The sequence below is a fragment of the Phaenicophaeus curvirostris genome, chromosome 18 (genome assembly GCF_032191515.1).
Source record: "Phaenicophaeus curvirostris isolate KB17595 chromosome 18, BPBGC_Pcur_1.0, whole genome shotgun sequence".
NCBI classification, from domain to species: Eukaryota; Metazoa; Chordata; class Aves; order Cuculiformes; family Cuculidae; genus Phaenicophaeus; species Phaenicophaeus curvirostris.
Window position 1 is genome coordinate 9,251,664 of NC_091409.1, and position 24,754 is coordinate 9,276,417.

Sequence of the window (24,754 nt, forward strand, 5' to 3'; positions counted from 1 at the left end):
CCAGGGAGCACGAGTCCTCACTGCTTGCACTGCTGCAGAGCGCAGCCTTGCAGGAGACAAAGGGCAATCAGCGGCAAGTGGCACGGAGCTGGGCATGAAGAGCGGCTGATTGAGGAAGAGACACGTCAGGCACCTCTTGTGCCGAGCAATCTCCTGATTGTGGAGAGCAGCATGTGCGGGCGCTGCAGCTCACCTGCAGAGAGCAGGGATGTGGAGGGGGGGAAACAGCGTGCGGGCAGCAGGGTGCAGCAGGGGGCAAGCCCCATGGACCTCCTGCTCTCCGGAGATGGGGAGGTTACACCAGGGGTGCAGCCAGCCCAGCAGTGCCCTGTGTCCCGTTGCTCTCCCAAGAGCTGCCAGTGTTATTCCAGCCTCACAGAGTCACACGGCCTGGAGAACGTGTGCAGGAGGGAAGGGCAGGGGCACGAGGCTGTGGTCTTCAGCTCAGGACCAGGACCTGTTGGCACAGGGAGCCGTGCCAGCTGCTGGTGCTGCCAGGTCCAGCCATGAGCCATGACAGAACACAGAGCTGCCCTTACTGCCTGACTCTTGCTTGGGACCAGGGCTCACAAGAGCTGCTTGTGGGAAGGCTAAACTGCCCTGGGGAACATCCGCAACCCTGAAAGCCCCGGCATGTGTGGCTCAGGCAGGTCCTGGCCACTCTGCTCACCCTCTGCGCCTGTAGTGGCACCAGCTGCACCTGCAGCGCGCCAGCTGTGGAGGGGAACATGTGGGGCAGGTGCAGTCCCACGGCTACCGTAGGGTGCGGGGTGTAGGGTGCAGGGTCACCCACTTCCCAGCGGTGGCAGATGGCAGGAAGTGCTGATGCTGGGATGCTCTTCACCATCTGTTGGGTCTAATTGACTTTCTGCAGAAGTTCTCAAAAAAAACCTAAACCAGTTGCAAGAACAAAATTGTTAATTAAAAGGCCTTTTGATTAGCTAGACAAATATTTATAAATTATGACTGACCCCAGCCACTCCATTTTTTTATCTGCAAACTCCACATTCAGCAGTTATCGCAGCAATTACTTCTACGTGATGATTCCCTATGTACTCCCTCCCCAGGGTGTCCCTGCAGCGGTGGGCAGGCTGGCAGGAGGAGGGCACCTGGGGCTGCCAAGCAGAGTGGTGAGCTCCCCACTGCACTCCAGCACGTGTCAGCCCCTGTCTGCCCTGCTGCAGGCAGCTCCACACTCCAGCCATGGCAATTCTGGCATCAGTGCCCTGCCCTGGGCCTGGCACTGATGATCCGGGGAGCAAATTAGGCTCATGCTTACCCATGAGCTGAGAGGACACAGCTGCAGAGCTGCCTGTGCTTTTGGGAGAGGCTCAGCACCCCAGCAGTGGGTACCCAGCACCAGGGCAGGGCTTCCCATGGCCAGATCTCCCTGTCCTGCTCCCACGCTGGGGCAGGGTGTGCTGAGGGCTCTGCTGGTTACCTCGGACCCTGCTGCACCACCCAGAGTGGCCGGTGGGTTGAGGTGAACCCCCCCTTTCCCCCAGACACTGCTGGTATCCCACTGCCAGAGGCTGCAGGATGGGGATCCCTGTGTTGTTGTCCCATGCCGAGGGGCACACAGGGAGGGAGTTGTGGGGAGGCAGCACCAGCTGCGTGTTCCCAGGGTGGGACATGGGTTTTAATGTGGTACGAAATTGATGGATGATTCTGAGCAAGCGAGTGTTCAGTGTAAATTACCCATGTTAGGCTCCAGTCCGTGGCTAATTCATTAGACACACGTTCCTACACAAAAATAAAAAGCCTTCTGCATGCATTGTTCACCAACCGTTCTGAAGAGGAGATGTGGGGAGGCGAGGCAGGCTCTTGACCCGCTCTTCTGGTTAAATTCTAATTCCCAGCCTCTCTGCTCCCATCTCGATGAGCAGGAACAGCTCCCAGTCCTGCTTGGGAAATGCTGCCAGCTCCTGCCCGTCCCCAGAGCCTGGTGGCCACGGGGCTCGGCACAGAGAGGGGCCAGGGGGGAGCGTGGGGCACGGCACAGGGAACGCCAACCACTGGTTCTGGTGGGAGAACAAATCCCAGGCATCAGACTTGGCAAAACACCAAGATGTGAAGGCCCATTCCCTTGATCTAGCACCATTTGGAGTCTTATTAATGGAGTGGGAAAGCTAATTGTGATTAAAGTAACGATGGTGCTAAACAGATAATTCTGCACTGAAGGGGAAGATAGATTTTTAAAAGGTGAATAAAAATGGAAAAGACGGAGTAACCAGTCTCTAAATAAGCAGAGCTCAGTAAGTGAGGATTCATTTTTGTATTAGCACAGGGATCTCCGGGGAGGCATGCGTCTGCATCCCCAGTGCCTGAGACTGCACAGCTCTTAATAAATGGCACGGCAGCGATGCCGGGCCTGCCCGCTTCATTACCATGACTACTGCACTCTGCTTCTACTGAAACTAAATATTTAACAGAGAGCAGGTGTGCGGAGGATCCCAGCCCTCCCAAGCCATCAGCACCATCTCCGCAGGCAGGGAGGCGGTGAGCATCCCACCCCACGTGCCTGGCCACAGGAGACTTTGCACCTGAGCCAGGTAGCAGTGACCAGGTCAAGAAGTCCAGGCAATAGGCTTAGCTGGAGACCCTTCTCTAGGGAGATTAAAATGCTGCCTGAGTGGAGCAGAGCTCCTCTCCCTGCCAGCAGTAGCAGGGAGAGCCCAGCCAGGACCTCGCTGCGCACCAAACAGCTCAGCAAAGGCTGCAGGATCCTCCTCCGCACCGATGATGCTCCTCTCCTGCCCCAGCCGTCTCACGGTGCCTGCCCACAGCAGGGAGGCGGCAGGGACTTGGGGCACCGGCTCAAAGCAATGTACCCTGGGGGACACAGAATACACTGTGGAGACACCGGTGTCCAACCTCCCTGCAGGTCTTGGTTGCTGCTTTCCAGAAGACCCCAGACTCAGCAGATATCTCATAGCTCCTCCTTCCCACAACAAGTAGCACAGGAGGCAGCGGGAAGGAGTTGGCATGGCAGGACTGTTGGAGGTTATTGTTTCAATAAATAGCTGGCATACAAGTGCTCAAGGTAAGCAAGGAGAGCCCGTGTCTCAGCACGGCTCCTGCCTGCCAACAGCCTCCACCTCGCTTTGCATTTCAAGGGCTCGCCAAGACCCACCTCTGCCCGGCTGCTACCGAACCCCTGCTCCCTGGGTGCCGCAGGGCTTTCTGCTCCCCAGCGCTCTCCCACCCTCGCTGTGCATTTCTGTTCACCCCTCTAAATGTTCTAATACTGTAAAAGATCCATCAGAAACCTTCCACTCCAGAGGGATATATATTATCTAAATTTGATAAGACAACTTAATTTCTCTCCATGTCTGTTACTGGCGATAAAACTGGGAGACTTTTATGACCCAGAGTCCTCTGTAAGATTGTCAGGAACTTATTATACAAGGTATAACTGGATTTCTCTCCACAGATGGCTCGCAGCCATGAGCTGTAACGCAATTCTGCAGCACATTTGGTAGAATAAATGCAAAGAGCTTGTTACAGTGAGTTAGATAAGAGAGACGGGAACACGGCTCTCGCAGGCTAATTCAGCATCTGATCTGCCTTTTCCCTCGCTGTGAAGGACAACTTGGAGAAGTGCATTTCATGCTGAGGAAGGAGCCAAGCCTGGGACATGCAAGGAAACCACTGCGGCGCTGGGAGGGACAGGACCTAGTGTGCCGCAGCAGAGCTACCGGCCCCGGCGCTTCACACGCTGCAACCACATCCCTGGCAAAGCAGCAGCGGCAGGTGCCTTCCCGCACCACAATGAGGGACAACAGGTCCCTCTCAGAGGCCCTTACGGCAGGATCATCCGTTATAGTTATCACACAGCCCATTCAGGCTCTGACCAGATAAAGACTGGTGATTTTTTATTTACTGATTTTTTATTCCAGCATCCTGTGGGCAGGATGCCACGCAGCGTGCTCATTTATCTCAATTTGCTCCCTCCTACCTCCCTTCCCTAATTTTTCAGCAGAGCCTTGGAGGTGAAAGCCTTATCTATGCAGTTCTCCCGCACATGGAAAGCAATCGTGGCCTTTCCTTGTAGGGGCCCTGGTGGGGCTATTTACTGTCAGAGCTGTGGCTACATGGATCGGAGATGCCATCAGTCTTTCCATGGCCAAGCCAGACCTGAGGCAGCAGTGGGAATGATGTGTGGGGCTGCAAAGGCTCCTGGCTACACAATGGCTCTCCAGCAACCATCCCTGATCAACAAACCCCCACCAAACTTAAACCATGTTAGAGCAAACGGAAACTACTGGAAAGAATCAGCCAGGAATAGCACTTTCCTCTTGTGGTGGTTCTGGCTGCCCACCTTTGTGCAGCCCCAATGGGTAGCAGAGCCAGCCCCACATCCCCGTGCACTGCCCCTGTGGGCATTGGCAGCACCCTCATGCATATACTGAACCCCAGATTAGGTGCTTGAAGGGCCCCTGCACAGCTTCACGCAGGCCAGGCTGCTCCTCACGCCCCTGCCGGCATCCCCTGCGGCCACCTGGGCAAGCAGCTCTGGTCCTTGGCCATCAAACCCTGCAGGACACAGCAGGGCTGGGAGCCTGGCTGGGAGCAGGGGCTGCAGCGTGGCGTGGCCACATTAATGCTGGGCAAAATATGTTGTTATGTGCGTCAGGTTTTGTAATGGAACATGTTTAAAATTCAATAGAAAGAAAGATGAAAAAATAAGTTTCTTATCTAAAGGAACCATAGAACCAGTGAGGAAATTATGAATGTCTCGTTGTCCAAGGTTAAAGAGTGAGAGCTGAGGCATGAAAAGGCAGGAGATAAGATGAAATGTTTTCTGTTCAAATGAATGGGCTCCACTCTGCTCCGTAATAAACGATCAGTGTCAATATGACAAATTAATCCCGCATTGAGCTCCATTCAGCATGTGCAGGGCAGGGAGGGACCGGTGGAGCAGCAGCGTCTCGGCCACAGCCTCCGTTACCAGACTCGTGCCATGGGGCAAAGCTGAGGCTTCCCAACCTGATGCTCCAGGATCATCTCCTGGAGGGTGGATGCAGGAGAGCCCCACATCCCCTGGCCGCCCTGGGCTGGGAGCCACCAGCTGGCTCTGCAGCCCCTCTCCACACGCGGCACACTGTGGGGTTCACAGAGTGGTGACCTTCTCCGTGGGGCAGCCCCACAGACGTCTGCAGCGCTGGATGGAGCCCGACCCTGGCTGGCACATCTTCTGCATGGAGGGTCTGTGTTGCAGCCACCCACGAGCCCCAGCTCTGCATGCTCCTTTGCCCCTAAGGAGAGGGGCACCACAGAAGGACCCCAAGGACAAGGGGACAGGGATGACGTGTCCCAGGCTGGCAGCTGTGCTGGCTGCAGCAGAGCTGTGCCAGCACGAGGAGCTGCTGGCAGAGCAGCCAGGTGACCCTGCGGAAGAGATTGGACTTTTCAAAAGAGACAGTGATAAATGAAGCTCCCTTCCAGCTCGAGGCGCGGAGGGAAGGGGGCAGGGAGGCTCTTCCAGGAGACAGAGCTGCAGGTCATGCAGGAGCTGGATGATGGGGTGAGGGGGCCTGGGAGGGGATGGTGCAGGGTAGGAGGATACGAGCAGGGTGGGACAGTGGGTACGGGACCCAGATGGGCAGCACCAGAGGTGCAGGCAGCAGGGTGACAGGAGCCGTCCCCACCCTGTGGGAGGGTGAGCAGGGAGCTATGGGTCATGCTTCTGAGCACCGTGGTAAGTGCCTGGAACTGTGGCCCTGCCGTGCCAGTGCTGCCCAGGGTGGCCCTGTCAGACTCACCATGGTACTGCCCGAGCAATGCTGCCGGGAAACCATTTCACACTGATGAGCCGTGAACCCAGGGACAGGAAAATAGCTGGGAAGCAGGATGTCCATCCAGGCAAAGTCTGGTGACCTGGCACGAGCCCTGCTGCTTGTGAAGTGCCATTCCTTCAGCTGAGCCTGGTTCTGCAGCGTCTGGTGGAGCAGGAGCTGGTGCCGAGGGCTGTGGCATGGAGAGGATAGCGATGCCAGGCAAGTGGATCCCAGTTATGGTCTAACTGCAGCTGTCATTATTCACAGGAGATCCTTAGCGCAAGGCAGACTCGCAGTAGACAAATCGTAGCTGACACACAACACTTTCTCTGTGTTTATCTTCAGATGCCTGAGGGCAAGAGCATGTGGAGTTACAGTGGGGATGCCTGGAGCCAAGAGCTGCAACAGCCCTGAGCAGATCCATGGCCCCAGCTCCAGGCTTGCACACCACCAGCCTCTGCCCAACCAGCCATGTAGAACTTCACCCTTGTGCTGGGCAGGCAGGCGTCTCCCCCACTATCGTGGGGCCAGCTGCCACTAACAAACTGGGGGCTGCCCCCTGAGATGCAGCCGCGTGTGGGGAGACGCATTGACAAGGACGGGCTTGCTTTGCAGGTCCCAAGCAAACCGTGAGGCACCTGGGACTGTGCTGATCCCACCCAGCCTTGTCGCCAGCGGCTGCACCTCTGCAGAGCTGACCTGTACTCACCTGTGCTGCAGCAGCCAGCAGAGCCGGGTGGCAAAGCTTCCTTTGGAGATGTGGCAGGTGCTCCTGTATCAGCACCCAGCTGCTCCCAGAGGGGCTGGCAGGGCTGCCTGGGCCACTGCGCTCGCCCTCACTGCAGTGACACCAGCACAGGAGCCTGTGGAGCTGTGGCAGCCAGGATGCTCCTGGAAGGGTTAATAGGTTTCCCACGTTGTTCTCAGAACACCGACACCAGACTTGGAATGGAAACAGCATCTCAACAGCTGAGATTAAAACAAGAAAATCAGTATAGAAATGATGTTTGTTAAAACGAAAGAGCTAACATAATCCTCAAAGGATTTTTGCTTTTGACTTTAAAAAAAAATCTAATATCTTCATTTCCATACCTTTTTTAAGCTAATTTGTGGAAAATTAAAATGGTGAGCCCACAAAGGCTAGAGTTTAATTGAATCTTGCATCAGCCCTTGGTGAGCAGTCTCTCCGGATTCCTTGATTAGTTCCCTCCATTAAATCATTTTTGCATCGTTTAGCTGAGATACTGTCTTCTGGCGGGTCTGGGACTCAGGGACGTGGATAACTCAGTCTCCATCTGAGCAGATGTAAAATGACATGCCGTGCTCTGGAGAGCTGTTGTCTCTGGCCTCCCTTGTCTGCAGGACTTACTCGTGCGCCTCGCTGTGCCGCACGGGGCTGCTCAGCGCATCCCGGGGTGCCGGGAACCACATAGGGAGCAGCTGCAGCGAGCCCAGGGCTGGCAGGATGGAAAGCAGCGGGAGCACCAGTCAGCACCAGAGGGCTTAGAGAGGGTGTGTTGGCCTGGGGAACAAGGTGCAGCATCGACTGCAGCGGGACATCCCAGCAAGAAATTCCTCCTGCCTGGCCTGCCTGGCAGCACTGATCTTCAGAACAGGGCACACACGCAGGCTGCAGCCGCAGCGCTGGGAGCCTTGTGAAGTTCACCTTTTTCTCTCCCTGCTGAACAAACCCTATCTCTAAGCGCAGCTGAGTTGCACGTAGCAGGGCTGGCTCATAACTTAGTGGGAAGAGCATTTCATAGAATCATAGAATCATAGAATCACCAGGTTGGAAAAGACCCACCGGATCATCGAGTCCAACCATTCCTATCAAACACTAAACCATGTCCCTCAGCACCTCATCCACCCATCCCTTAAACCCCTCCAGGGAAGGTGACTCAATCCCCTCCCTGGGCAGCCTCTGCCAGTGCCCAATGACCCTTTCCGGGAAAAATTTTTTCCTAATATTCAGCCTAAACCTCCCCTGGTGGAGCTTGAGGCCGTTCCCTCTCGTCCTGTCCCCTGTCACTTGGGAGAAGAGCCCAGCTCCCTCCTCTCCACAACCTCCTTGAAGGTAGTTGTAGAGAGCAATGAGGTCTCCCCTCTTCTCCAGCCTCTACAACCCCAGTTCTCTCAGCCGTTCCTCATTTACAGCCTCCCTGTCCCATGGCACGACCCCCCAACAGGCGCAGAGCCGCTAAATCCCTCCGAAGCCACCAGCAGCAGCTGCACAGCAGCCCAGCCAGCACAGCGCTGGCCCAGGGAGCAACGTCCCAGCGCTGCCGGCCGCTTGCTGCTGCCCTGCTGCACTACACACACACAGGCGCTTGACTGGCCAACTCTACCCTTGCACACGCCCCGAGCAGCCCTGGCACCTCTCCCTGCCCCAGCTGTGGCGCGTGAGTTTTCTGATGGCCCTGTCAGGCTATCATGTCCTGTAGATTAAAACAGATTTATATAAAGTCCTTTTCACCCCATTAGATTACTCTGGATTAACCTTGATCTCAGTAATAGATGCTATAAATGTAAGTCCCGCTCAGGGGGATTTTATCCATATGTTCTTGGAAGGCACAAAGTAGATAAATTCTTAGATAAGGTCTTACTGAGCGATTAGAAAGATTTAACCTCTTCAGAGCCATCCAGAGCCGTGTGCTATTCCACGGGGCAAGTGCTCAGCCCCAGTGCCTTGGGCAGCACACCCCGATGGCCTCCCCACCCCTGGCCCTGGCTGGGACATGCCCTGCGCTGCCACGTTTGGTGGGATGCCAACCTGACTCTGCTGCTGCACGGACCCACCTCGCTGGTGAGCTCAGCCTGTCCACAGCACGCTCTTGAGGCAGCCCTGCCTGCTCAATCCTCTCCTGAGGGATGCTGGCATGTGCTGGGCAGGAAACACTGCTGGCCACCTATTCCGGCTCTGCGGTAAAGCCTTGCCTTTGCACACAAGCGAGAGTTCCACAGAGAGTTTTATTCTGTGTCTCTCAGGACTGTGAGTGCCCTGGAGTGGATACTTACCACCAAGAACCTGCGCTCTGCTAGCGAGCCCTGCATGACCCCCTTGGAGACAAGGACTGCTTGATGCTGCTGCAGCCCTTGATTTATGTCTCATGGCTTCCTTGAGAGCTTCCCGCTTTTTCCATCACCAGAAGGAAAAGCCTGTTGGACAGAGCAGACTGCAGTCCTTTCAGCATTTGATGGCCAAGAAACAGTTAACACGAGGAGTAATGAAGGCAGGGGAGGAAATTCAAGCAGCTGTGAAAGCAGAGGAAGGAGGGAGCCAGCACATTGCTGTGCGTGGCACCACACACACACCCGCAGGTGTGGCTGGAGGGGTGGCAGCAACCAAAATCAATTCCCCATCCCCTCCTGCTTCTGATATTTAATTGTTCAAAGCATGGGCTAAAGCCTGAGCCAAGCTCAGCTCTTCAGGAGATTCTGGCCAGCAAGTTGCCTTCTGCTTGCTGATCAGAGAAGCACCTAATGGAGGAAGAAGAGCTTGGCACTGGGCTGGGCTGCAGAGAACTGGCCCTGCTGGAAGCTGCTGCGATCACGCAGACCACACTGAAGACAGGCGCAAGCTGTTGACAGCAGACAACAGTAATGAAGAGGAGTCAGCTCTGCAAAGCTACGCGGTGCTGCAGACAGGCGGGGTGCATTTGGGGTGGTCCATGAACACGCTGGCTCCAGGGGAGTTGTTGGATTAGGCTGCAGCACGGATGCAGAGCTCTCTCCAGGTTGGAGCTGGTGGGAAGGGCCAGTACCACCGGTTTTGCCTTTACTTTAGCATTAATCACTGCCTGCTTATCATGATGCTGTCAGGGAAGAGGCAGCAGCAGGAAGGGGCAGCAGATCTGCCCTGGCAGCAGTGCTGTCCAGGGTTGGCTTGGCAGGGCACTGCCTGTCCCACCTCCCAGTACTCATTGCTCTCTACAACTACCTGAAAGGAGGTTGTGGAGAGGAGGAGGCTGGGCGCTTCTCCCAAGTGACAGGGGACAGGATGAGAGAGAATGGCCTCAAGCTCCGCCAGGGGAGGTTTAGGCTGAACATTAGGAAAAACTTTTTCATGGAAAGGGTCATTGGGCACTAGCGTATCATAGAATCATAGAATCACCAGTTTGGAAAAGACCCACCGGATCATTGAGTCCAACCATTCCTATCAAACACTAAACCATGTCCCTCAGCACCTCGTCCACCCGTCCCTTAAACCCCTCCAGGGAAGGTGACTCAACCCCCTCCCTGGGCAGCCTCTGCCAGTGCCCAATGACTCTTTCCAGGAAAAATTTTTTCCTAATGTTCAGCCTGAACCTCCCTTGGCGGAGCTTGAGGCCATTCCCTCTCATCCTGTCCCCCGTCACTTGGGAGAAGAGCCCAGCTCCCTCCTCTCCACAACCTCCTTTCAGGTACTTGGAGAGAGCAATGAGGTCTCCCCTCAGCCTCCTCTTCTCCAGGCTAAACACCCCCAGCTCTCTCAGCTGTTCCTTATAAGGCCTCATAAGTATGACCTCATGGCCTCCCTCCCCTGCCAGTATCTATAGTAAAGCCACAACGCTCCATCTCCTGAGGGAGGGGAAGCCCCACGTCCCTCCATCAGCCAGGGTCCATGCTCTGTCCTGGCTCTTCTCCTCCTGACACAGTTCCCTATGCTGGCTCGTGTGTCCTTCTGTAGGTCCATGTTCTTCCCCACAGCCTGCAAGGCCCCTGGCTGGGCAGAAAGCGGTATTAGCACAGCAATATGTGCCACGGGGCTCTCTTAAGCTCGAGGGAGAAGTGACTGGTGACTGTTCCCCCATAACAGTCAGCTGGGTCTGGGCTGCTGTCGGCAGCTCTGGAAGGAGAATCTCTCTTGACAGCCTGCTCCACGCTCCTGCTCCAGGCAACTCCGCACACCCACCCAAACCCACGGCTGGCTCTGCCTGTGGCCCCTATTCCTCCGAGTCCAGTAGCCTCTGCTTGCTGTCCCTCTCCTTGGGATGCCAAAGCCATCACCTAAGGGCCAGGACGCGCCAACACCCTGTGTGGAGCCACCGAGAGCCCCCAGCGCTCAGGAGATGCCCGTGCCTGGCCGGTGCTCACAAAGTGCAGTGGCCATGGGCAGCGTGGGTGCTGCAGGGATGCTCCAGTCCCTGGGCTCGCAGGGAGCAGCCAGGGCAGGGCAGACACAGTGCCAGCCTCCTGCCTGCACAGCCACCAGGTCACCAGTGATGTGGAACACGAGAGCCCTGGCCAGGAGCAGCACAGTCCCAGGCTGCACCGTCCCCAGCTACCGCCTCGAGGTTCCAGAGTTTGTCCTGCTGTGCCCCCCTCCCAGGGGACCAGGAGGTCTCACTGAGACATACAGAAATTCTGCCTGCTGCCATAAGCTGTCACCTCCGATTCTGCTGAATATTTAAAAACTGCCTGAATCTGAAGTGACAAATCCATCATTGACCATCTGCCACTCTGCACGGTCACCCTGCAGCAGTCCCTGACATTTCCAGCTCTGCCCTGACACGAGCCAGTAACTCGGAGACGAAAGGCATCAGCCTCAGCAGGCTGACAGGCGCTGCCCCCCATCAGCCCCAGGCTCCTCCACATCCCACATAGAAGGGAGAGCCAGGATATAGACCCTCCTGCCCCTCCTCGGCACAGACTTGGTGTTCATCTGCTGAGTCCAGCCAAGCACGCAGCTCCACGCACACTGGCCCTACATCCTGCACGATATGCAGGACGGAGCCGGCGTGACACCCTGCTGAGGGCACAGATATCCCCAGCACTGGCTGGGAGCAGCACCCCAGCCATCCCTTCAAGGGGTGCTGTGCCAGGGACAGGGACTATGCACTGTGTCCTCCTGTACCTGTGGCACAGGTACTCCCAGCACAGCCAAGCATGTGGAGCTCTGGTGCAGTGTCCCCAGAAGCCTGTCCTTCCCCAGGGCTGCACAGGACCCCTGCCACATCACCCCACAGGCCCCTCTGCATTGGTGTCCTGCACACCCCCAGCTCCCTGGGATGGCAGCAGGGAACAAGCTGCTTTGAGGCAGGGTCATTCCCAGAAAAGAAGGAGCAAAATTTAATTGTCACTTGATCCCTTGGCAGCAAAACACTCTCTCTCCTTTGCTCAACTGCAGGAGCTCTTCAAGGCAAGCCCACACCCAGCCCTGTCCCTCCCTGCCACCACTGGGACATAATTTTTCCTAATGTCCAGCCTGAACCTCCCCTGGCGGAGCTTGAGGCCATTCCCTCTCGTCCTGTCCCCTGTCCCTTGGGAGAAGAGCCCAGCTCCCTCCTCTCCACAACCTCCTTTCAGGTAGTTGGAGAGAGCAATGAGGTCTCCCCTCAGCCTCCTCTTCTCCAGGCTAAACACCCCCAGCTCTCTCAGCCGTTCCTCATACGGCCTGTTCTCCAGCCCCTTCAGCAGCTTCGTTGCTCTTCTCTGGTCTCGCTCCAGAGCCTCAACATCCTTCTTGTGGTGAGGGGCCCAGAACTGAACACAGGATTCGAGGAGCGGTCTCACCAGTGCCGAGTACAGAGGGAGAATAACCTCCCTGGACCTGCTGGTCACACCATATCTGATCCAAGCCAAGATGCCATTGGCCTTCTTGGCCACCTGGGCCACTGCTGGCTCATGTTCAGTCACTGTCAACCAGCACCCCCAGGTCCCTCTCCTCCAGGCAGCTTTAACCCACGGGGGTGCTGGGGTCGTGGCCCTGCAGCTCCAATTTGGCTTGGGCAGGAGCAGAGGCAGCAGGGCTGCAGGAGAGCTCTGTGCCCGCCGCTCACTCCGCACTTGTAGCTGGCACAGAGCTGCAATTTACAAACGACCTGCTGTTTGAGCTAATTGTGCTGTAATTGCTGAGCTGTGCTCCCTCTTGCTTCACCAGACAGCAGCGGTTCTCGCACTCTTCTTGGCAACCTGGCACATACCGCGTCAGCCCCACCGCTCAGCCCGCTGGCTCCCACCCCAGCCGTGCCCAAGGCAGAGGCAGTTTTCCTTCCACTCCTGCTGCCAGTACACACCATCTCCCACGCCCGAAAGCTGCTGGTCCTCTAGGAGCCCCCACTGCAAGCAGTTGCCAGAGGACAGAGGATGCGCAGGCACTGCCACCCCACGGCGTGCCCCGAGCGGCAGGCGCAGGGCATGTCTCCAAGTGGCGCCTCTGCCTCCTTGGAAGGCCAATCTTTCACTTTGATTAGATAAAGCCTGTGCAAAGCAAGAAGCAGAGCAGACCCTGCCTGAGCCTAGGGGGCCGGCAGGACAGGGCGTGGGAGCCCACGTCCCCCTGGAAGGTGATAAGCACCAGCGGAGGGAGAGGCCAAGCTATCAATTGTAATTAAAGGATACTGTCACCAGAGGGTCCGGGCTGGCTCCCAGCAGCTCCCTGTCACTCCCTCGTGCTGACACTACAAAACCTGTGCATCCTCCACGTTATTTATAGAATCATAGACTCATAGAACCACCAGGTTGGAAGAGACCCACCGGATCATCAAGTCCAACCATTCCCATTAAACACTAAACCATGTCCCTCAGCACCTCATCCATCAGTCCCTTAAACCCCTCCAGGGAAGGTGACTCAACCCCCTCCCTGGGCAGCCTGTTCCAGCGCCCAATGAAAAATTTTCCATGAAAAATTTTTCCTAATGTCCAGCCTGAACCTCCCCTGGTGGAGCTTGAGGCCATTCCCTCTCATCCTGTCCCCTGTCACTTGGGAGAAGAGCCCAGCGTGGCCGCAGCCCATCCTCAGTACATTCCAGTTCTTCCCCACACTTCTCCACCTGCCAGGCTGGGCCTGAAGTGAATTCCCACCATCATCACACTGAGAGCTATCAAACTATCTAATTTAATTTCTTTGTGAAAATAAATAGCTAAAGTGGCCCTAGGTACATGCATAAATACTTCAGCTTTATGTTGGGCCTGTTATTACTTCGCTCAGCCCGTGTAGTTGTAATGCACACTTAATAAGTACATATTTATTGCACATCTTGTCCTGGTGGAATAGGGAGGAGTTTTTTGCTGAATAAGCAGGAAAACAGCTTAGTCTGTAATAAAAAAAAGGAGGGAGTTAAAAGAAAATATGCTGGATAATTAATGATTGGGCTTTGAACAGCCATAATTTTTTATTAAGCAAGTATGCAAATACAGCGTAAGTGGCTGGTTTAGTATCCGATGGCTTTTTTTAAACATTGATGGCTGGTAAGACTGTCTCTTTTTCTTTATGCCTGTGTGGGAGACACGTGCAGGTGAGCGAACATGAGCAGTGCCTCATGTCCATACAGGTATCTGGGAGCCTGTGCACAAGGAGCACACGCTGCTCGCGTGCAGCCCTGGCCAGCGAGTGACCCTGTGGCTTCGTACTGCTCCCCAGCTCTGCACAATACGCTGCTTTATCTTCCTCCTCGCCTGCTGTCATCCATTGTCTCTGTCTTTCTGCTTCTTGCTTTGCCTTGCCTATACATTTGTTGCATGCTTCATTAATCCTCATAAATATGTGGATTAGTGCAGCACAGGGCTGGGGAGAGTGGGCTGGGAGAAGAAGCTCCAGGGATACTGAGCTTCCAGTGCCCTGATCCTGCTCCCACTGGCTAGCACGGGCACCCAGCAGGCTGCACGTCCACCAGCGGTGCCCAACGGGGCTGTCAGCTCCCTGCCACAGCCCCTGGGACAAGGTCTTGCTGTGTACCTTGCACCCTCAGCTGTGGAGAGGGGAGAGCAGGCAGCCCTGGGGCACAAGCCAGGCAGGGAGAGGGACAATGGGCCCCAGAGCTGCTCCCAGAGCTCCATCCTTTCCATGACGCCTATGCAGAGATTTCCCATGCAGAGCTGCTCCATCCCCAAGCGCCAGTGCCACAGCCACGCAAGCTGGGATGGGCATGCAGGTGACAAGAAGCTCCTGAGCCATGGGCAAACCAGACAGCGCTGTCACCCCTCTGGTGAGCAGAGGCTGCTGTGACGCACGCAGACCCAGACGAACGGTGGGGCAGTGTGAGAGGCTGGTTCAGGCCGCATCAGCATTTGGCTGCCTCTTCCCTGCGAGAGGGGTCCCAAGGATGCAGCTGCCCTGGGGCAAGAGGGGCCACACCAGTACTGCAGGTGATCAGGGGGCTGGGGGCTGTTGCTGCTGCGAAAAAGGGAGCCCTAAAGACAGCAGGTGTTGCCCCCCATCAGCACAAGGAGCCTGAGCTCCCCAACTGAGTCCTGCTGCTCTGTGGTCGGAGAAGACAGCTCAGTGGAACAGGTTTTTGACATGCCAAGGTGGAGTTAGCTCCCTGGGGAGCAGACCCTGAGTACTTCTCACCACCGGAGGGGAAAGGCACCAGCTAGCGAGGACAGCCAAACTGCAGGAGTGACAGGGCCATGGCAGAGCACACAGTGGCGCTGGCAAACAGCGAGCTGATCTCCCCATTAGCCCTCATTAGCGTGTGGCTGAAAGACAACACAAGTCTAAATTAAGACGATATCACAATGGTCCCAACCGTGTTACCGCTGTGCTTAGAAACAGCCCGACAGCTGCTATTTAATAAACCTTCATGATCTGTCAGGGCATACGCATGCTGTGCAGGAGAGTGTCTGTGCCTCAGCACGCACGTGCCGCTGCTGCTCGCCTCTGCACGCAGACAACAAACAGCACTTGCCCCTGCATGTGCCACTGCTGCACTGGGGTGAGGACAGGGCAGACGTGCTCAGCCCTGCTCCATGGTGCCACCAGCCTGGCCCAGGACATGATGCGTGGGTCTGCTGCAGGGGAACAGGGGTGTTCCTCCATCACTAGAACACCTTGCTGTGGTGCCTTTGTGCTGGGTGACAGGGGTGTGCACACCTCCACCCGTGGGGACGAAGGTCTCTAGCACCTGCGCTCACCTGGAGCAGCGGGGAAGGAGCCTGGCTGCAGGCTGGCTGCTCCCAGCTCCGCAAAGTGGTGATATCAGCACCCAGCGTCTTCACTGCGTGTTCCCACCATGAGGCTTGCTAATGACTCCCTGTGACATGGGGGAGCTGGTAGCTGCTGTGAGGAGGGAGAAAAGAAGTGACTTGCCTGTGGGCACAGAGGGAGCTAGCACCTGCGTGGCAGTGGGGATGCTGAAGGTGTAAGCTCGCCCCTCTCACCAGAGCCAGGCCCCTGCTTGCAGGGCTGAGCACCCTGCTGCTGTCCCACACTGCTGCTTTGCCTACAAGCTGATGGGCCACGCTCGGTGTCTGCTGGCCTGCAGGAGCCCGGGTCAAGGACAGTGCCTGCCCTTTGCACCAGGACAAGGAGAATGGACAGGGTGATCCATTCTGGGAACAGGACGGGTGGCACGCGTTGCGCTGTCCCACAGTGCCAGCAGTCTGGTGTGTCTTTCACAGAGAGGGAACGCTGCCACCAACCTTGACCACGGACAGATTGCTCCGATCAGGCGCTGCCAAGGCCACAGCAGCAGCAAACGTTCTCAGCCATGGGTTTCCCAGCCAGGCTTGTGAATCTCCCACATGTTTAGTGACACTTTTGGACACACATCTGAGCATGCTAAGCTCTCTCAGCTGGTGTTCACTGTACACGTGTGTGTGTTTGTGCAGTGGGACCCGTGAGTGGGCAGCTTGTGCAGATGAGGCTGTGTGTGAGCAGCCAGGAGGCACCGTGCAGGGCTAGGGCTGCCATCCCCGGGAGGCTCGGGTCACCGATACAACCAGACCCCTCTGCTTGGTTGCCAGGCATTTCCCACCCAGCCACTTGCAGCACCACCCAGGGAAGGAGCTACGCACCGCTTACGGCTTTCTGCACCACTCTCCACCCAGCTGCCCTTAAGGAGAAGCTCTGGAGTCCAACTGGTCTGTGCTCGCCCCGTGGCACGGAGCACGCAAGACCCTGGGCGTATCCTGCACAGCCTGGGGGATACGGCAGAGAAATGTGGAGGGGCACAAAGAGCCAGGCAGCCCTTCATTTCAAAGACAGTAAACAGGAGAAGGAAAGGCCATCTTCCTGGCCCCCCTCACTGAAAGAGCAGAAAGCTGCAGCTCAGAGCTTAGCACAGACCTGCTGCCTCAATTATTTATAGGTACCATGGGTAGAACAAGTTTTAATGACATTTGTGCTGGAGCTCAGCAGTGCGGATCTGCACCAAGCCAAAAGGAATATGTCAGAGGCTTTATGGATGGCAAAAGCAGCATGTCAATCACAGCAGCGTTCCCACCTCAGCCGCTACACCGTGCTCGCCCTGCCCTGTGGAGAGCCTGCCCGCCGCCCCTGGGATGGACTGGCAGCCATAAGTCACCAGATCTTTTATGGGTAAATCACAAGTAATAAGCTTTCCCCTCAGAATTAGAAAGACATCCTGGAAAATTATACTCTGGTTTTACAGCAGATGACAGAGCAACAATGGCCTCCTTGAAGGGGGTGCCTGTCTTCCCATCAGCAAGCTATGGCTCGAGACTGGTCACCCAGCAGCCCCGGGGTGGTGGGAGAGCTCCCAGCCTGTTGCTGTGATGCCTTGTGATCCTGCAGCCACCTTTGCTTTGCAGCTGGTGGGCTCAGGGTCCACAGCCCAGGCTCCCCACAGCCCAGGCTCCCCACAGCCCAGGCTCCCCACAGCCCAGCCTGGAAGCAGGAGAGGCTACCAAGCGAGTCAGCTGGACGTGACGTGCTCCAGCACCTCTGGCAGCTTCTTGGAGAGGAGCCCAGGGCACCGAGCTGCGATGCTGCTGTGGCATCTCCAGCTTGCCCGTGCATCCGACAGAAAGCTTGTTCTGGGATTTAAAGGTAATTGTTCCTAGTGTCTCTTTGCATTTCTACTCGCAGAATGTCATTTTCTTCAGAAAATGCTCTTCTACAATTACTGTGAATTACACATGAAAAGCAAGCGACCACATATTGATTGGAGCTGAGGAAAAGCACCAGAGCCATTTAGAGTAGATTAACTTTTTCTGGAAAATGGTTTCACAGTTATTTAAAGAGATTAATCAGTTCATTTCAGGCCATTTGCCATTGTTTCTATAGCTTAGGCTCCCCCCCAGCACATGGCCTGTAACATCCCCCTCTCTGTTGTGGGAAGAGCTGAGGTTCTCCTGGGAGGAGGAGCGCAAGGAACAAGGAAGGAGCCCTCGTGCCCACATACCCTCTGCAAAAAGCCATCCCCAACCTGATGTGCTGGGCTGAGAAGGCCTGCAGGGGTGCACAGAAGGGCTCCTGGGAAAGCTGCAAGCAGCAGAGCACAGCTCTGTCCCTGGCTCTGGTGCTGTGTGCCCAGGTCCCTCCTGCTCATGGCCATCGCACTGGTGCCTTCACACCCAGCTCAGGGCACAGCCGGCTCCCTCCCTGAAGTATTTCAAAGCCTTTTTTTCCTTTGGGAAGAAAGTACAGAAGTCAAATGGCTTCCGTGGAGGAATACTTTCCAAATGTCAACACAATCTGTGCTACATTATGGCTAAATGTGATAATCTTAACGCCTGGCTTCTTAATGTCAGTGGCACTGAAGTCTGATGGATTGACAGACAGCCAGAATGACACGCAGTCAAAGCTGATAAGGGCTCTCTCCAGGGAAATCACAGCTTTTTAAAGATGTTGGCAGCTACTAGCAAGTACCTTTTTATTTGAAAGGATTACAAGCATTGATTGCACTTCCTGTTTTCTTTTTATCACATTTCTGCACCAAGCGAAGCTTGTGCTGTGAGCTGAGCCTTTCAGACAATTATTCTGAAATAATGAAGGCGTGTCATGTTGGCTGTAATGAGTATTTTCAATGCCTAATTTGCGTGCAACGTGAAGGGATTTCAGCAGCTGCCTGGCTCCTGGCTAAAGGTGAGCGACTTCTGACCCCGGAGGAAGCTGCCGTGGGCTGACTCCGCTGGGGCCACGGTGGGCTGGCGCGGTTCTGTTAGTGATGCGTGCTTCCCCCAGCAGAAGAGGGATTAAAACTTCTCCAATTACTGTGGTTAAAACACTCGCTAAGGGGACTCACCCTGCTTGGAAACGGCTGGTGTCTGCTCCCCTTAGCTAACAGCCAGAGTAATTTGTGCTCACCTGAGCAGCTCCTCCTCCACAACCATGAAGACGGATGAAAAATGTGCCCATAAAACTGCAGTGTAGCTGGACAGGGCAGTTAACAATCCCCGAGCCACAAACACTCGCTGTCACTGGCAACAGATGAGGGATGTCTGAGCACAACTGTCTGGCAGCCTAACCACAAGCGGCTGGCGAACACGCTGGCAGAAGAGGTTGGTGGGCAGCACGCCACGCGGCACAACCCGGGAGAGGCAAACGCCAAGGCACGCAGCTCCTGCTCTCATGTTTAACCTTCTTTGCTACCCAGTGCTGCGACACTAAATGCCAGATGCTGATCCTCCCCATACATCGATTCCAGCAACAGCGAGGGCAGAGGTGAGGGAGGGCTCGACCCTCTGTACGGCTGGGGCTGCGCGATTGCTGTGCAGCATCCCCGTGTCTGGCTTCTCTCTGTTGGTACGATGGCTGCATAGCCCAGACTCTGCCTGCCTGTGCTGGATCCAGCTTTGTAAAGCCCAAAGTCTTTCCCTAAGAATTTGAGGGACAGTCATTAAATCCATGCTGATGCAGAAAAGGGTGATAAGGCTCGGAGAAAGCCTTTCTGACTTGTCTGGCTGTGGCAGTGCAGATGTGAAAGCTGCCTGAAAACTCGCACCTGCCTTGCAAGCAAGCCAGGGGAGATTTAGGCTGGACATTAGGAAAAAATTCTTTACAGAAAGGGTCATTGGGCACTGGAACAGGCTGCCCAGGGAAGGGGTTGAGTCACCTTCCCTGGAGGTGTTTAAGGCACGGGTGGACGAGGTGCTGAGGGATATGGTTTAGTGTTTGATAGGAATGGTTGGACTCGATGATCCGGTGGGTCTCTTCCAACCTGGTTATTCTGTGATTCTGTGATTACCTGCTGCTGCAGACCATGAGCCTAGGTCACCTCCAGGATGCTGGAAACACTCCTGGGATGGGCTGGGAGGCAGCAGAGCTACTACAAGGAAAGTGCAAAAACTGGAGCACAGCAAGAAACCTCCAACGAGACCCAGCTGCCGTCTTTGCACCGAGCACAAAGAGCAGATATGCACAATGGAGATTATGCTGAGCAGCGAGTCACTGATACCGGCTTTAAAGGAAGCTCAACGGCTTGATAAATGGAAGGATGGAGGGAGCTGTGATATTAGCTGTGGCAGAGGTGGGTAAAGAAGGCAGCTTTCTGGTGACAGCGCAGCTTCCTCAGAGGTTATGGGGAAACGCGATCACCTTCCTGAGCAGCACATTACCAGCGTGAGTGGGAGGTGGAGGTTTACAAGGCCGTGCCTGCACTCAGTTACCAGAGATGTATTTTTCACTTGGGGGTTCAGATATCACTACCCTTTTTTCATTTCCCTTTAATGATCCCAGTGGATCACATCCATCTCATGTAAATAACTCTCTGGAGGAGGCTTGAACACCTTACCTTCTGGAGCAATCCCTGGCTTGGAGCGAAGCCGCTAGAGGTGACCGCTGCGGCGTCTCAGTGCCGGGGCTGGGAGCGGAGCTGCAGGATCCAGCTGCCGTCGCAGCACAGGGGCAACAGCCTTGCAGGACTCATTCAGGATGCAATAGCAGCAAATGCCACTGTCCTCTGCCATCAGATGCGCGGTGAAGGTCATGCCTTAACCGCAGAGGGAGTGGTGAGAAGGCGACTTGCACGGAGGGGCCTGGAGCCCTGTGGAAGGATGTGGAGCATCACAGAAGCCAGGACACCCAGCGAGCAGCTGCCCTGGCAAAACCACTAGACAATGCAGCTCCACTGGAGCCGCTCTGCTCTGACCTGCAAAGCAGGTGGCTGCAGCAGGCTTCCTTCAGGCAAAGGAACACCCAAAGCTGCAGGTATCACCATGCAGGGCACAACTTGGCCAGGTTCCGACCACCACCACTGCCCTTCCACACACACAGCAGTTACCTCCACACGCCTGCTCTGCCCAGTGCGCCCACTGCCCCTCTCCAAACAGGCAAGGTATCGTTAACAAGCTGGGAGGCCTTGGCCCATGATGCTGCCAGCTCCACACCCCTGGGGCTGTCTCTGATGTGAGAAAACAGACCTGCAAGAAGCATCTTTTCACTCCACGCTCACCAGCAGAGCCGCCTCCAGGTTTGTCCAGCCGGCCAGCTCAGCCTCTGGATCTGAGATTGTCTGGTCCCTGGACCCACCTCCTTTTCTCCTTTCCAACCGGCCCTAGCTCTGCCTTGGAAAGAGCCCGAGGAAAGAGAGAAGTTGCTACAGGAAAATTTCCTTAGAAGAGGCTGTGTTGAGGGGCCACGGAGCTCTTAAAACATCTTCACAGATGCTTCTGCAATCAGAGCTCTCAATAATCCTCCTCTTTTGTAGTGAAGAGTTTGGTTCTGGCTGGCAATTTGTTGCTTTGAGCTCTCTGAATTCCTCCACAGCGTGAGGCAGCAAATCCTTCTGCACAGCTGAAGCTCATCACACTTGATCCTCAGCACTTGTTACCTCCTTGGTCAGGAGCACAGCAACTGCAGGTGCTTCCTCAGTCAACAGGGAGTATCGGAAACAATCCAGCCCACCCGATCCCCAGAGTCCTGGGGTAGCTGGGCTGCTCATTTTGGTGCCTCAAGTTGGACGGCAGGATTCCAAGAGAGCACATCCCTGCACTGGCTGCAGCTGGAACGCCACAGCTCTTGTTGCTAAAGACCTGGGCTGAAAACCTGGGGTGCAAACACAGAGCAAACATCAGTAGCTCTCTGCAAACAGCAACTGCCCAGTGTGTCCAGGACAGCTGAGCATCCTGCTGCGAGGGCACTGCTGACACGCTCACTGTGTGGGGGCACTTGATAATGCTCGCAAAAAGGGCTCCTCAAGGCTGGCAGCTATAGAGGCGCTCGCTTCAGCTGTGAAAAGGAAAACAGTGCTTACGTCAAGGCCTAGCAGCACACCTTGTGCATCTGAAAAACCCTCCAGCCTCAAGACTCCTCCTTTCTGTTACAGCATCGCTCTAACTGCCGTCATCAAAGGTCACCAGATGCTTCCTCCATAACATTTAGTGAATGATCAAGGGAGTAGAAGGGGTGTGGAGGCACAGGGATGGTGAAGGATACGGAAATGCTTAAAAGACCTCAGGGATCAATAAGCCTGTTTCAGTGAGGACTGCAAGATGCTATTTAAATGACTGTCACTTTATGGAGAGGTTTAAATTCTACCTGTGCTATCTGCTGACCTAAAGTGATGCCACTACAGAATTTAGAGCACAGCCCCCTCTCCATGTGCTGAGCAGCAGCTGTGAGCCACATCCAGTCCTCCGTAGCGTGACGACATCCGCTGGTGCCACAGCATCCGCAGCGACGCGCCCTGACAAGGCTGCTAGAGCCCAGGGACATTCACACTCGTTTGCCATTAATGCATTGCTCATTCCCCAGTCCCTGACTACCAAGAAAACCAACAGCAATTGATTTATCTGTGGTCAGGCTAGAGTGTCATTTCTTCGCTGATGGGACCAAGTTGGCAATGCAATGTAAGGAAACAAAACAAGACGAAATAAGCAAATAAGGCTCAGGCTAGACTACAAGGAAATAATTTATTTCCAGGTCCTAGAAAGACCTTGAAAAAATAACAAGGGTGAGGACATCAACCTCCTAATTTCATTTGGGTAGGAAACCAAAGTGACTCCGTTAGACACTGTGGCAGCTGCCAGCTCCTCCTGCCGAGTGCGGGTGGACAGGGAGTGCAGGGCAGTGCTGTGCAGAGCGGCCGGCTTGCTCGGCACCGCGCTCCTCCCATATTTACACGTGGGATAGAAATTAAAACGCAAGAGTGCATACATGCGTATTGGGGAGGACTGGCTGGTCAGGGATGGAAAGAAACCCAGTGGGAGGGTTGCTAAACACGTATCCTGTCAGACCCCATCTCCTACGGACAGAGCCCTGCTATTGCACAACACTTTTGGTAGAAGAATAGGAATGGTTGGACTCAACGATCCTGGGGGTCTTTTCCAACCTAGTGATGCTGTGAAGAAGGGCCAGCTCTGCAGGGGTGTGGGCACAGCTCTTCAGCTCGGGGAGAAAACACAAACATGTTCCTGAGGAAAAAGAGGGGTTTCTCCATTCTCCTGCTCCAGGGTTTGGGGCATCACCTGCCTGAGGTGGCGTGGCCAGACCCAGCACTCGAGGGCCAGCGCAAAGCAGCCCGTGGGTCCCACTGCCTCCCTAGAATTGTCACAGTGAACCAGCAGCACGCTGGGGCACAAGTGCTGGCAGCAGGGCACCTGCCACCTCTGTGAGAGCGGGGACCAGAGTAACCCTGAGACGTGAACAGCTCCCAGTCCCAGTGTGAAAGCCAAGCTGTGGTTCCTGTGTGGGCGACCGTGGCAGCTGAGGTCAGGAGCAGCTAAGTGCAGGAGCCGTGGCAAAGATGTGTCTTGCTCATCTCCACTGTCAGGTCTTGCCTGCAGCCAAAGGACCAATACTAACAGCCGGGAAAGCAAAACAGTAAAAAATGAGCATGCTTGTACATTTACATTTAAACCTTCTCCAAGAATAGAAAACACCGTCTGTGGCTGAACTAAAAGGACAAACCCAATGACAAGCCCAGGATGTGACAGACTTTGTGAGACCTTATCAGTTACCTATCAATGATATAATTGACTTTTTTTTTTCCAACGTGAACAGACAAGGAGCTGCATGACCCAGTTTGGACTGAGAAACTGCCAGAGGGCATTGCTCAAAGCACTGCTCAATTTACCTTGGGGGAAGTCAGCAGGGCTGGAAAGGCGCAGGGCACTGAGCACTTTCCTTCGGCATCACCTGCAGCCCGAGGAGCAATGCCACATCCTGCTGGCTCCCTACAGACCTTCCTCTTAGAACTGTGGACTTTGTGCAAAGACAGCCCTGCTGAGGGAGCTTGTGCAGGTCTTGTGCAGGGCACCATGCCGAGGACGCACAAGGTATACCGGGGTGTCACACCCACTGCTCAGCCCACAGCAACCAGCTCGGCCACACAGCACTGCCAGCAGGATCTGGCCTCACACACATGTTCTGGGGATGGCTGTTCTATTGCCAATGGTGATACTTGGCTATCATCTGGGTGTAGGCAGGATTTATCCGTTCAGACCAGAAGCTCGGGGTTCTCTCATGCCCTACAGCATGGTCCTCTAGTAGGAACACAGCTCTCTCCCACCACAGAAGAACCAGGTGTGCCAATGTCCCCAGAGCCAACCTGGGGACCACTGCTCTGCATCCCTGGCAGTGCCCCTAGCAACACTGGCTGCTCTGTGCCTTGGCAGTGGGTGGGACGTCCCCACCCATCACCAGAGCCGTGGGGCACACCAGGACCTCGCACACCACATCTGCTGTGCAGGGAGGGAAAGCCCCCTCAAGTCTCAAGCATCTTCAATAACCACAGGAAAGGTCTAAGAACTGAGAGGCAAAGCAATTGCAGCTTAGAAGCAAAGTGTGTTTTGAAATGAGCTCTAGTGCAGCAGCCGCTCCGTGCAGGACGTGACCCCAAGCCTGCAGCCAGCACAGCACAGTCCCTCTGACACGGCAGCAGCCAGGTGCTGCCAGGAGCTGGGGAGCAGAGAGGACTCCATAAAGCTAGCACAGGGGAAAAAGCTGAACAGAAGTTAAAAGCTTGTTTCCCTCTGCAAGGAAAACTCTAAAAGAAATCAAAGCTCTTCAAATCCTCTGACTGGAGTGACAAAAACAATTTAGACAACAAAAGGCTCCCGGTTTGCTCTTCCTCTCCTGAACCGGGCTCACTGAACAGATCTATTTAAATGATAATTTGTGGGGGGAAAAAAAACCCCTCCAAACTCTCTTGAATTATATTTTCTTAAATTAATGTGTAGTGCTTTAATGGAGACGGATATGAAGGAGATTATGCCAGCCGCAGCAGCTTCTTTGGGTGCTCCAGCCTCCGTCTGGGTGGAGAGGCCCCAAAGAGGAGATGCTATGGAGCAGCGCTCGCCCGGCAGCCCCTCGCTCAGCGCAGCCCCTCTCTGGCACCCACAGAGCCCAGCGCAGGCCCACGCTGTCACCT

General features: G+C 55.3%; 1 protein-coding gene across 1 annotated transcript in view; it reads left to right on the forward strand.

Moving 5' to 3' along the window:
* The window catches only part of SLC12A5 (solute carrier family 12 member 5), a 93,918-nt gene extending 69,218 nt beyond the window's left edge, over positions 1-24,700 (forward strand). Inside the window, exon 24 of the mRNA XM_069871889.1 lies at positions 24,410-24,700. Within this exon, the coding sequence (XP_069727990.1) occupies positions 24,410-24,491 (82 nt within the window). The 3' untranslated portion in view covers positions 24,492-24,700. The remainder of the gene's footprint in view (positions 1-24,409) is intronic.
* The last annotated feature ends 54 nt before the right edge of the window (positions 24,701-24,754 follow it).